The 13,925-nt window shown below is 49.3% G+C and overlaps 1 protein-coding gene across 1 annotated transcript; it reads right to left on the bottom strand.

Moving 5' to 3' along the window:
* Window positions 1–3,738: 3,738 nt before the first annotated feature.
* On the bottom strand, window positions 3,739–12,115 carry LOC130030594 (5-hydroxytryptamine receptor 3C-like). Its single transcript, XM_056121925.1, has 9 exons — window positions 12,049–12,115; window positions 10,537–10,703; window positions 9,524–9,568; window positions 9,053–9,162; window positions 8,569–8,738; window positions 5,136–5,296; window positions 4,449–4,653; window positions 4,043–4,252; window positions 3,739–3,968 (listed from the first exon to the last, which is right to left on the bottom strand). The coding sequence occupies exons 1-9, from the start codon at window positions 12,113–12,115 to the stop codon at window positions 3,739–3,741; spliced, it is 1,365 nt and encodes a 454-aa protein (XP_055977900.1).
* Between the last annotated feature and the right edge of the window lie 1,810 nt (window positions 12,116–13,925).

The following is a 13,925-nucleotide window of genomic DNA, read 5'->3' as shown; positions in this document are numbered from 1 at the left end:
ACTGACTCTTTTGCTGTGCTGTACCCCTAACACCAGGCTAGGATGAAGCTATTCCAACTAGGCCTAATGAAATATTGATTCTTGTGTGTGTGTGTGTGTGGGGGGGGGGTGTTGGCATTTACTCACTGAATCATGAAGACAAATCCTAGGTGAAGCACATGTGAGGCTTTATACACTGCCATGAAAACGGGTGGACACTGGACCTGTCCTGCAGGAGAGGAGAGATGGAGTGCAACTGAATACAGGAAATGCCTTCACCCAGTTGAAAAATAGTTAAGAGCTTTATCCTTGGGACCTGTCCTTACCCTTTCCATGTCCCTCTTTCCTCTGGGTCCAGTCCCCACGGCTAGAATCTTCCCCAGGGGAATGCTCAGGAAGTGAAGGTTCAGGGTTTCCGGCCCCACCTCCGTCAACACGATTCAGCTCCCCACTGGATTCAGCTCTCCACTGACAGTGCCGTTTTCCATCTTCCAAGGGGGCAACAGTTTCAGGGGTCATCCACCCTCCTCCTCCTTAGCTACCAGAGCCAAGCCCAGGATGTTCCCAGGCTTCTGACCCACTAGCCAGCACAGATACAGATCAGATCCCTTGGGGAAACTGAGGAAAACCTCAACTACAGAGTTTTTGTCCTCTTGGAGCTCAAGGCCTGACAAGGAGAATGATCTGTTTCCCCCCACCCAGAGTTTCTCCTAAGCCCCTTCTTTTTGTCTTTTTAAAGTTCCTAATTAGGCATAATCAAATCACTGACATTGGCAATTGAATTCAGTTTCCAGCCCCTCTTTCATCCCCAAAATTCGAGGGGTGAGACGTGGCTATAACCATTCTCATTGGCTCCCCTGATATCCAGTCCTGATCCTAAGGTGAGTTTCAAAAATTACTTTATTAGCATAAGAAGAGACAACTTAAATGCACTCAACATTTACGAATGCCAAGGTTTGGGGAACTGAGTCAGGAATAAAGACCACACAGGAGAAACACCTATTTTATTTAAACATTTAAAAAACTTTTGAAGAATAACAATTTTATCGTATTATTTTAAAAATTGTGTCACTGTTGATGAGGCACGTGGGGCTTCACGGGATGGGGGTGGAACCGGCCCTTTCCTGCCCATTCCAAGGAGACCCCGAGTCACCGCCCACGAACAGCCTCTGTGGCTCCTGATCAAGCTGCTAAATGGCCATGATCCCATAGACTCAGAAACAAATCTCAGAATCCAGCAGGTTTTGGCAGAAATCCCTCCAAATTTAAGTATTAAAGTTTTGGAATTTCAAAATCGACATCATATGTTATCCATAACTAGCAATAGAAAACAAATTGTCTACTGTTGCCTTTTTGGCAGATCTGAGTGTTGGGGTAAAGTGCCAAATAACAATGGTGGGTCAGGTGTCAAAATATTAAATGTAATCAGAGTAGAGAGAGAGTAATGTGGAGGTCATCTGCCCCACTGGTAGGGGGAGGTTGTTGGATGGGGGTATACTCGGGGCTTTGGGGATGGAGAATAGGCACTGGTGAAGGTACAGGTGTTTCATTGTATGACCGAGACTTAAACCTGAAAGCTTTGTAACTGCTCTCACGGTGATTCCATAAATAAAATTATAAAACGAAAAAAAAAGTAAGGTGGAGTTCATGCTCAATTCAATCAGCCTAATCAGGGGCTAAATAAATAGCAGTACTCCTAAAAAAAATTGTGTCACTGTGAAATGACAAAGTTACTCATGATTTCATGATTGAGTTTCAGGCATACAATGTTTCAACACCAATCCCTTCACCAGGGTCCACTTTCTCCTACCAGTGTCTCCCACCCACCCACCGCCCCCATTTGCCTCCCACCCACCAGTCTGCTTTTACTAGGTGCTTTTTAAAATTAATTATTTATTTATCTTTTGCTTTTTGGGTCACACCTGGCAATGCACAGGGGTTATTCCTGGTTCTGCACTCAGGAATCACCCTTGGCAGTGCTCAGGGGACCATATGGGATGCTGGGAATCAAACCCGGGTCAGCCGCATGCAAGGCAACTGCCCTACCCTCTATGCTATTGCTCCAGCCCCCTAGGTGCTTTTTTTAAAAATAATTTTTTTTGCACTGTGGATAGGGTTTCATGCATACCACTTTACCACCTTTCAGCACCACCTCCTCCTACCCATTGAAAGCTTCCTTCTACCATAAATGTTCTTTCCCTTTCCGGTCTCCCAACCCCCTCCAGTGGCATGCTTCCTATGGAGTACCACTTCTCACATTCTTTGTTTCCATTGTCTTTGGGGATTCATTATTTTACCATCATGTTTCTTCACATCCAGTATATGAGAGAGACCATTCTGTGTCAGTCTCTCCCTCTAACTTTACTCAACATGATACTCTCCAGGTTCCTCCACGGAGCAGCAAATTTCATGACTTTATCTTTTTTATGGCCACGTAATATTCCATTGTATAAATGTACCATCATTTCTCTACCCAGTCATCTATTCTTGGACACTTGGGTTGTTTCCAGATTTTGGCTATTGTGGATAATGCTGTGAGGAACATAGTGGTGCAAATGTCTTTTCTCCATTTGAAACACACTTATGTTAATAACAACACAGTATATTATTTTTATGTTATTTTATTTTATAGGGCCAAGTTTGGTGGTGCTCAGGGCTTACTTGTGGCTCTGTGTGGAGAATTGCTCCTGGCAGGCTGCAGGGGACCATATGTGATGTTAGCAATTGAACCTGGGTTGGCCTTGTGAAGGCAACTAACCTGACTGCTGTACTATTTCTCTAGTCTCCATCATATATTATTGATGGCAGAGAACATTTTGGGGTATGGGCAAAGTTAAAGGAAAACTGAGATAAAATGGTTGATGAAGGAAACATTCTGCCCTTGTAAATATCTTATAGCATTTTTCAAATGAGATTTTGCCTTTTGTTCTTTTGAAACTGAAAATATCTAAATTGCTTAAAATCAAATCAGATTACACAGTTTAGAGCAATGTGTCAAAGCTTTTAAAAGAGGCCTCTCAGCCACACATGCTAGGGGAAAAGGCAGCTCAGACAGAGAAGGAAGCACCAAATAAAGGGTGTTGGGAGGATCCTCCCAGGATGGGAGATGCATGCTGAAAGTAGACTATAGACTGAACATGATTACCATTCAATGCAAACCACAGCACCCAACAGGAGAGAGAGAACAAAAGGGAATGCCCTGCCACAGAGGCAGGGTGGGGTCGGGGGGAGGGGATGGAGGTGGGAGGGATACTGGGATCATTGGTGGTGGAGAATGGGCACTGGTGGAGGGATGGGTACTCGAACATTGTATAATTGAAACCCAAGCACAAAAATTTGTAAGTCTACAACTGTACCTCATGGTGTTTCACTAATAAAAATTAAAAAATAAAGAGGCCTCTCCATCTCTTTTACATGGATCTATCATGAAATTATGGAGGAATTAGATCTTCCTGGAAAGTCATTTCTGGTACCCAACTAGGAGAGCTTCCTCTGACCAGACTTCCACTGTCAGGGAATCAGAAGTCACTGTGGCAAAACAAAACAAAACAAAACAAAACAAAACACAGTATCATGGGAATGAGAACTCTCGTCTGGGAGGAACCAGAACATGGTCTAAAGTTGCTGTGAACCTGCTTGGTGGGGCTGTGTTGGAGTTTGGAGAACATGAAAGATATGGCAGACGCTGGGGGTAAGGCTCGAGAAGGAGCCCTAAGACCAGGAGAAGGCCCAAAGCGAGAGATGAACGTGGCAGTCTGCCTAGGTGTTCCAGAGGATGAGGATTGTTATGATGGAGGTGGCCAAGAAGAGCAGGTAGAGGCGGAAGAGAAGAGTATCCATCAGGTGGCTGAACAGTACCCACTGGTCGACCAGATAGCTTTTGTGAGCCTCATCTTCTTGTTGGGCTTTCGCTGACCCTGGACTCCTGTTCAGCTCTGCCCCTCTGGGCCTGGCTTCCTTCCCCACCAATTCCATAGGCTCCTTCACACCTGCAGAGACAAAGACTGAGTCACAGATGCCAGGTTCTCCAGGGACAGAGGGAAGGAGGCAGGATCTTCCTTACCAGGCAGATGAGAGGGAGGGAGACCCTGGCTCCCCTTCTGGGGTGCAGTGGGGCAGCCTTTCCAGGGGCTGGTGCAGTAGAGGAGCAGAGAGTAGAGCCATGACGGCATGGATGGGGGCTGGGTGGTGGCCACGTGCAGTAGGTGGGTAATGAAGATGGTCTCCAGCAGGCTGACCACCATCAGGGACAGGCACAGGGAGAAGTAGACACCTGAAAGCAAAGGAGAGTACAAACAATGCAGGACCTATTCTTCCTTGCATGTTTTTAAGTCTTGCCCGAACCCCTCTCCACCCCCTGTTGATCTCATCTCAGAAGCCTCTGTCCTTCTTAGATGGAGAGGCAGCCAATTCCCCTGGTTCCCTTCCCTGTCCCCTAAAGCTTTTCTAGAATGCAGGAGGGGCCATACTGATGAGGGGGGTGCCACTATTAGGCAGTAAGTCATTCATCATGAGCAGGAAGACATTGTAGCCCAGCAGGAGAGTGATCTTGAAGGGTGCCCGGTTCTCATTCTCGGCCGGCAGGTAGAAGCTGAGGGCATCGATGACAACCAAAAAGCTACTGGGCACCAGAAGGTTGATGATGTAGAGTCCGGGTCTGCGCCTGATGGCCACCTGGTGGGGGAAGAGGGCAGAGAAAGTGGCAAAGACTAACGTCAGAGGGTTCTACTTAGACAATCAACACTCTAGGTCTCGCCTGTGTGTTGTTAGTTGGACTAGGGATCAATTACTTTATGCAACAGGCATTAAGTCAATGGACCTCCTGCTCTCTACTGAAGAGCCTAATTGTGGTACTAGTCCAAGTTGGGAAGATCATGTGGATTTTAGACAAAGAGGTCCATCATTTCCATGACTGCCCCATTCTGAGCAGGGCACCTACAGCTGCCCGGAAACACATCCTCTTTGCAGGGGAGAGAGGGCAGAGGTAAGAGGCAGCTTCTTAGGGGTTTCCTTGATCAGAAATATTAGGGGAGAGCATGGAGTGAGGAGCTGGTGTTGAACTGCGGAGGCTTTATGAGAATGATGGGTTTCCTTCACCAAGAGGAAATTCACAGAGCGATTGGTGTCAGAAGCCAAGCAGGGACCCCTGGGCTCACATAGAACATGATCTTGTCATACAGGCTGCTGCCCACCGACATCTTCTGGGTGGCCATGCTGATGCCCAGGAGCTCCCACTCTCCTTGGGTCTGGATGACGTTCCGAGATGTGTCTGAGATCTCCCACACCTTCTTGTTCATGCCCAGCAGCAAGCTATCCACTGCAAGGGAGCAGGTAGTTCAGTTCAGGGGGGATCCCCAATGTTCTGCCTGCCAAATTCCATTCCTCCCCCCCTGCATTTCAGTAACACGTTTTCCTTTCTGTCTTTTAGAAATGGGGGCTGCCGGTGCTGGAGAGTTAATACAGGGGCTTGTCTTTCGTATGGTCAATCCCAGTTAGAATCACAAATATGTCTGGTCCCCTGAGCACATCCAGGAGTCACTCGTAAGTACAGAGCCTGTAATAGCCCCTGGGCACTATGGACTATCTTCCCAGTCAACAAATGTAGGGCCTCCCGGTTCTCTGAGAAATGGGGTCTCAGGGCCTGCATTTCCTGTATGTGGACAGCAACACTGATTGTTTCCTCATTGAGGCAGGAGTGAATTGGTTAGGGGACTCTTTTTTATTTTTATTTTTTGTCTTTTGGGTCACATCCAGCAATTGCTCAGGGGTTACTTCTGGCTCTGCACTCAGGAATCACTCCTGGCAGTGCTCAGAGGATCACATGGAATGCTGGGGATTGAACCCAGGTTGGCTGCATGCAAGGCAAATGCCCACTTCAGCCCTGATTAGGGACTCCTAGGGGCAATACGTTTGGAGTATTTCTCACTTCCTTCTGAATTCCCAATTGTCTTCTGGGGTTCTAGTGAAAACAGACTCAAGTGGCTCAACATGCTTACAAGAACACACATGTTATAGTTGAAGTGACATCTGCACTTGTTTGTTCATTGCAGCACTCTTTACAATAGCCAGAATATGGAAAAAACCTGAGTGCCCAAGAACAGATGACTGGTTAAAGAAACTTTGGTACATCTACACAATGGAGTACTATGTAGCTGTTAGAAAAGATGAAGTCATGAATTTTACATACAAGTGGTACCACATGGAAAGTATCATGCTAAGCGAAATGAGTAAGAAAGAGAGGGATAGACATAAAAAGATTGCATTCATCTGGGGGACATAAAGTAACAAAATAGGAGATTAATACCCAAGAATAGCTGAGATCAGTACCAGGAGAATTACTCCATGACTTGGAGGCCAACTGGGCATTCTAGGGGAAAGGGCAGCTCAGATAGAGAAGGGAGCACCAAATAAAGGGTGTTTGGAGGATCCTCCCAGGAGGGGAGATGCATGCTGAAAGTAGACTATGGACTGAACATAATTGCCACTCAATGCCTCTTTTGCAGACCACAACACCCAAAAGGAGAGAGAAAACAAAAGGGAATGCCCTGCCACAGAGGCAGGGTGGGATGGAGGGGATGGGTGTGGGAAGGATACTGGGATCCATGGTGGTGGAGAATGGGCACTGGTGGAGGGATGGGTATTTGATCATTGTATAATCGAAACCCAAGCACAAAAATTTGTAAATAAAAAAAAAGTGACTGTATTAAAAAAAAAAAAGATAGCTAACAAAAAGCAAATATCTACATAGTCAGTATCAAAGTTCAGGTTAAAACTAAACAAAAAAGTCAAATTAATAAAGCCAAATTGCAAAATCGTGAAAAAAAAAAAAGAACACACGTCTGTTATCTGCCACAGGACACTGGGTGGCATCCATTCCGTGGAGTTACTGACCTTGGGGGCGAGCTATGAATGTTTCAAGGCCTGAACTAGGGATGATAGGTCAGCAACAGCTCAGAGCAATGGGTCTCCTCAGGTGCAGGGGGTCTTCCAAGAGGCTAAGCCTTAGGTTGCTGTTTTAGTTTAGTTTAGTTTTGGTGGGCTTTGGTCCATGCCTGGATGTACCCAGGGATCACTCCTGATGGTGCTTGGGAACCACATTTGGTGCAAGTAATTGAATCTGCATTAGCTGCGTGCAAGGCAAGCACATTAACGACTGTACTAAGTCTCATGTTTGTTTCATTTCTTTTATTCACTAAATTATTATTTTTTTACATGTCAGGGGCAATGCTAATCTCTGTATCATTACAATGTTAGTGTATGCACTGCCATAGCAGGCACTGGTTTGCTTGAAAGAATTAAAGTAGTAAGGTTTTTTTTGTTTATTTGTGGTGTCAGGAATTGAAGCCAGGGCCTTACCCATGCAAAGCAACCACGTACTCAACCACTGAGCTATATCCTTTGCCCCTAAGATAATAGCTCCTCGTCCTGCACGTCAGCCTCTCTGGGGAGATTGCAAAATCAAACTGGGGGTCCTGGAGAGATAGTACAGGGATTAAGGCACTTGCCTTCTGGGTGACACTGGTTCAATCTCTGGCACTGAGTATGGTCTTTGAGAGCGGAGCTGGGGGGAAGTTGGCCCTCGTGAGCACCACAACTAAGATGTGTGAGTACTAGAGTCAGTAAAGTGATCCCTAGCAGCATATGTGAAAAGCAACACAACTGAGTGTGACCCCGCAAGTACTACAACTTAAGTGCAGTCCCTGGGAAGCACTGAGGCCAAGTGTGTGCACACCATAACCAAATGTGTGGGCTCCACTCATCACCACACAAAAAAGGGAACGGAGAGGGGAGACCTAAATGTTGAAACCTAAAACAGGAAACTTTATGGGCTGGAGTATGGCGGGTAGGGCTCATGCCTTGCTTGCAGCTGACCTGGGTTCATTGTCCAGGACCCTGTCTGGTCCCTGAGCCCCTCCCAAAGTCAACATTGAGTGCAGAGCCAGGAGTAAACCTTGAACACAGCAGGGTGTAGCCCCCAAGCCGGGGGGGGGGGGGGCGGGGAAACAAAACCAAAATAAAAATCCCCAAACAAAAATACCCGAGTGGGTATCCAGAATTGCAAAGTACTGGTCTCTTTCCACTCATCTACTCACCTTTGTCCTTTTGTGGTGGTCATAGCTGTGGCTGCCGTGATTGAGGGTCACAGCATCCCTGCCATGGGACTCACACACTCAGGCACAGTGCTGGGCTTATGTTCTTTTTTTTGTGGGACTTGCACGCGGGTTGGTGGGAGGAGATATTTTCTGGCTATCATCTTATTATTATTTTCAGTTGCTGTGCTGGCCAGGGGGTCACACCCTTTAGTTGTGGTGCTCACACACACCTGAAGTGTGGCCGGAAATAATTTGTGGCCATAAGGCCAGGGGAAATCTCCAGCTGTGAAGCCTCTAGGCTCAAACAACAGAGATGCCTGTCTCGTGCTTAACACGTGTGTCGGCACAGGGACTATCCTGGAGGCCTGACACTCGTGAGGCAGGTGCTGTCAGCCACCAAATCATCCTTGGGGTACAAGAAGCACCGACCTCCCCCCTTTGCCAGTTATACCTGTTTCCCAAATCTTACAGACGCATCTGAGGTCGACACACCCACCTGTGTAGAGGAAGGAGCTGAAGGTGAAGGAGCAGTTCTGCTGGTCGAAAGGGAAGTAGAAGATGTCCAGGTTGCAGATGCTGGTCACCCGCGCTGGCGTGTCGTACTTTATCCGACCTCTGCTGTTGACGTAGGCCCTGAGGCCAGAAGGGGCGGAGTGTATGTTCATGCTGCTGGGGACAGGGGAGCGGGGGTGCAGGGACCCGAATCAGCACCTGTCTTCCTTCCCAATCATCCCGTGCTGTGCTCCCCTCTGGGGCTCCTTCTCTCATGTCTCTGTCTCTCCCTGTGTCTTTGTGTCTTTGTCTCTGTGTCTCTGTCTCCGTGTCTCTGTCTCTCTTCTGCTTCTGTGTGTGTATGTGTGGAGAATCGTACATTGTAACCTGGCCCCTCTCTGAATCTCTCTGTGGTCCTGTCCCCTTGCCAAGCCTGGACTGTTCTGGGCTGGGGCCCTCATGCTCACTTGCCCTGCCTGCATACGCACGCTTCGACGATGAAGATGTCGGGGATCCACAGGTTTTCGGCCGATATGCTGAGTTTACTGATGCTGATGCACTCCTTTGGGTCCCAGCTGATAAAAGCGTTATCCCATACCTGCAGTCCGGTGATGAGAGCAGAGGTGAGTGAAGGGAGCTGGCTGTCAGCCGGTCCTTCCTGTTCTTCCCTAAAAGCCCTCACTCATGCTCCTGATAGCCACATCCTGCTCCCCACCTTCCTCCTGCCAGATATTGTAGGCAAGAGTGCCCATTGTTGCCTTGTTTCCTCAGGCAGGTGGGCCTTAAGATGGGCCTAAAGCACCCACAGACTGGGCACGGGATCAGGGGTGCGGGGACACTGCAATCAACCAAGTGGCCATTTCCACCATTTCTCATTTGCAACTTCCCCAGGGAGTTTGGAGTCCCTCGTGCCAGCCTACTTCTGGTGGGCGGGAAGGGGATCTCTGAATCTGCCTTACCAAGTTCATCCACAGAAACGACGTCAGGAGCTGGAGATGTGCATCCTGGGGAGACAAGTCGTCAGAGTTCTCAGTGCCAGAAGCTTCGGCCTGTGCCCGCCTCCCACTCTGCCGACATTAGTTAATCCACTGGGCATCGCTTCAGATGCTGGGGTATCTTTTGTTTCTTGCCCCTTTTGTCTAGGGATAATTCCAGGTGCTTTCTTATGGTTTTGGGGGCTGTACCTGGTAATGCTTAGGGATTACTCCTGGCTCTACACTCAGGAATTCCTAGTGGTGTTTAGGGGACCATATGGAATACCAGGGATCAAACCCAGCATCTGGCACATGGTGTGTCCATGTGCCCAGCAAAAACCCTACCCACTGTACTATTGCTCTGCCCCCTGGGGCAATTCAACTTTGGTTAGTTTTTTTTCTTTTGTTTGTTTTTTGCTTCCTAGGTCACACCCAGCTATGCTCAGGAGTTACCCCGGTTCTCCACTCAGGAATTACTCCTAGTGGTGCTCCGGGGACCACATGGGATGCTGGGGATCGAACCTGGGTCAATTGCGTGCAAGGCAAACACCCTACCTGCTATATCTCTCCAGCCCAGACAATTCGGGTTTTAATGGGCATAGAACATTCCAGGAAGGACAAGACTCAAAAATGAACCCTTTTTGGGGGGTGGGGTATTCTCAGGGCTTTCTTTTGGTTCTGTGCTCAGGTATCACACCTGACAGTGCTCAGGGGACTGCAGGGTGCTAGGGATTCAACCAGGGCTGCTGACTGCAAAATAAGTGCCTTAACCACTGCGCTATCTCACTGGTGTGAATCCTTCTTGGAGAAAAAAAAAAAGAAAAGCTCACTTTACCATTCTTCTCTGTCTCCCTTCTCCTAGGTGAGCCTTCTCATGAGCACAAAAACCCTTTAGAGTCCCCACTGCTTTCTGGAGGCCAGGTCAGTGGCACAGTGTTGACAGGACAGAGGATTCTTGGTCCCCACCAGCAATGGTGCAAAGTGGACCCAGGACTTACCACTTCTAGTATGGCAGACAGGGTGAAAGAGATGTTGACCCTGGTGGGGACACTGTGGTTGAGGACAGGACGAAAGGCCTTCCTGTCGAACACTGGCTGGAAGGCTGCAGGGTCTACTCCATGCTGGTCAAAGCCTGAGCAATTGATGGTGAAAGTGTCGCCTCGTTCTGCGGAGAGTGGAGGGTGTGTGAGCGGGGTATGGTGTGGGAGTTGGGGACTGTAGTTCCAGAGCTAGAGCCTTTCTGAGAGAGAGGGAGAGAGGAGAGAGAGAGAGAGAGAGAGAGAGAGAGAGAGAGAGAGAGAGAGAGAGAGAGAGAGAGAAAATAGAGCAACCTGGAAGGTACCACAAACCCCTCCATCTCCGGCCAAGATGCCCCAAGGCCAAAGCCCTTCCTACCCAGGCCCGGAGGAAGGGCAAGTCTGGTAGGCAAATGGGAGTGGATGGGGTGAGCTGAGTCAGTGCATCCCTCAGGTTCATCCTCATGCAAAACTCGCCCCAATCGATATGCAAACGGAGCCCTCGTGCATGCATGCGGTTGATGCAGTGCTTCAAAGGGTCCCTGGCATCCCCACCACATGCCTCCTGCTGGGGCCGTGACTCAATGTGACTTTCAGTCTTGTAGTTTGGGTCCCCTCGAAATCTGCTCTGAGTCCTTCTCTGCCTTGTTTGCACAGTCCAGAAGGGATCTCTCCAGATGAGCAGAGATGCCCATAGGTGCCCTTCCGAGGTGCTCTTCTGAGGTGGGGAGCACGTGCAGATGCTCTGAACGTGTGCGTACCTCCGTGCTCTCATTTCCTCTGCCCTCCTTTGAGCTTAGTGAGCCCAGAATGCAAGTCCAGGCCTCCTTTCAGCCCTGACATCACTGACCACCCATGGGCTACCAGTCATACAGCAAGGCAGATGCAGGGGAGATCTTTGGTCTCTAAGCAAACGCTACTGCCATTATTATCTGTGTGGGAGCCTTCTCAGCCAGCTTCTTGGCATCTCTCCATCTCTTTTCCCGCTTTTTCAGGGGTGAGCAGACGCAGCTGGGGGGAATCCCGGTTCTCTCATGGATCCAAGTCCCCTGTCCTGTCTACCTCAGGGTGCAGCCCACTCTCCTCAGGACTGTGCTGAGGCTTCAGGACGTCTTTGAAGCCATGGCTACTCTTCTCACCCAGGCCCAGTCCGGGGGAAAGAGACAGAGAGAGGAGTGAAGGACGATGCATGGAAGGCCAGTAGGAAGGAAGGATAGGAGAGGAGAGAAATGGGTTGGTGGGTCCCTGAGCAGGCAGGGGGATAGAGGGTGACGTGTCCTGGTCAGTGGCATCTCTGCCAACAGTAGGAAGGCAGAAACCCCGCATCGGGACAGACACACTTCACGTATTCATCCAGGACAAACCCAGAGCTTCAGGACTGTCTCTGACCATACAGCAAGGCAGATGCAGGGGAGATCTTGAGTCTCTAAGCAGACACTAGATCTTGCAGATCTAGTGCTCATCTGCTCGTCCGTGTCCCACACCCCCACTTACCTTGAAGCAGGAGGCTGACAGTGAGGCCCAGGAGGAGTCCCCTCCTGATGGGGCACGCCCCCTCCATCCTCTTCTTCAGGAGTCTCGTCTGGGGACTCACCAGGAGCCCCCAAACCCTCGGGCTTAAAGAAGCACAGACCACACCTCGGTTTTGAATACTGCCCAGGATGACGGCTGACCACTCCCTGGATAGAGAGTGACCGCGGTTGAGAGCCCTGGCTCAAATGTGCTCAGCTTTGCCCTGGGGCAGGGCTGCCTTCCAGCTCCAGGTGGAGGAAATCTGGCCGAGCCAGGGGAGAGGCATCCTGCTGGCAGAAGAGCACCGAGATCAACAACAAAAGCGTTGGCTTTCGTGAGAGACTGGAGGCTGAGAAGGAAGAGCACGGTTCTTCCGGGCCAGGGGACCTGCTCTTTAGTGACTTGATTAGGCAGTCATTCAGGGTCATTGAAATCCCAGATTTCAAAATTTGATTCATACCTTTATCTCCTATTGTTTGTTTCCGTCTCCTGACCCCCAAATCCTTACCTTAGGACTGAAGAGATAGTGCAGCAGGTGGGGTATTTACCTTGCAACCGCTGACCCAGGTTCGATCCCTGGCACCCCGTATGGTCCCCCTCAAGCTGGCTGGGAGTGATTCCTGAGTACGGAGCCAGGAGTAACCCCTGAGCACTTACAGGTGTGGCCGCAAACCAAAACAACAAAAAGTCCACAAAAAACCCTTACCTAGAAGCTCTCTTTCTAATCTGTGTCCCTATTTATTTTTCCCACCTCCAGCCCATGTTCTCCACACATATTTTACTTGATCCCTGGATTACATAGAAGGAAAATTAAGAAAACTTGGCAGATTTTTAAGGTCTTTGTGTTGCCACTAGTGTTTTATAGGATCATAATCAAATCCACTCAGTTGGCAGCTAGGCCGTGTGAACAATTCTTGGGTCAACGATCTATCCAAACACCCGTCCAAATGAGTGAACTGGAGTATTGTTATATTGTGGATCTTAGTTTCATTTCCAGAAAGAGTTGGAGAATCCCCCCGTGGCGTCTGATTGGGTAAAGGGTTAGGGCCTCGAATACAGGAGAAGCGTTGTCCAGAAGAACAAAGACCGTAACAGTGCTGAATAGAAAGTGCTGAGAAGGCAGGAGCGACTGAGGGGTCCAAAGGAGGGGCGTGCAGGGAGAGCAGGCCCGTCTTTGATCTGCGGCCAGCTCCATCCTCAGCCTGGGAGGGCTTTCCTTCCATTTTTCAGAACTTTGGTCCCCTGAGGCGGAGGAAGGGGAGAGGAGATGGGCACTTGCTCACTATACTGTGATGGAAGGAACCAGAGAGAGAAAAGGGCTGGTCAGGACCAGCGGGTTCATGAAAGATCCTGCTTAGACTCTGGAGTTCTTCCTCACTTTGTTTTGTTTTGTTCTTGGGGCCATACCTGGCAGTGCTCAGGGCTTCCTCCTGGTTCTGCACTCAGGAATCACTCTTGGAGGTGCTCAGGGCATCCTATGAGGTGCCTGGGATTGAATTGAGTTGAGCTGGGTCAGATATGTGCAAAGCAAGCATCCTACCTGCCGTACTGTCACTCCAGCCTCCATTCCTTGTGACCTGAAAGTGCTGGGCAGGGAAACAAGCTGACCAGTGGCTGCAGGAGGCATTATCAGCATGCTTGGGGGTATTAGCCAGAGGACTGGGCAACAAGCCAGGCTACTGGTTCTTTCCCATGCACCTGATCCTGATTTCAGGATTCCCTGAGCACTTGGCAGGAATGATCCCTAAGCACAGAGCCAGGAGTAGGTCCTGAGTTCCTCCACATCTGCACTAAACTGTGGCCCAAGCAGTCCCCCACCTGCCACTAAAAATTGCAAAGTTTACCAGCATGGGTCTCAG

This window comes from Sorex fumeus, unplaced genomic scaffold (assembly GCF_029834395.1).
Source record: "Sorex fumeus unplaced genomic scaffold, SorFum_2.1 ptg000044l, whole genome shotgun sequence".
NCBI lineage: Eukaryota > Metazoa > Chordata > Mammalia > Eulipotyphla > Soricidae > Sorex > Sorex fumeus.
The sequence above is the reverse complement of the archived record's forward strand: the minus strand, read 5'-3'. Positions and strand labels throughout refer to the sequence as shown.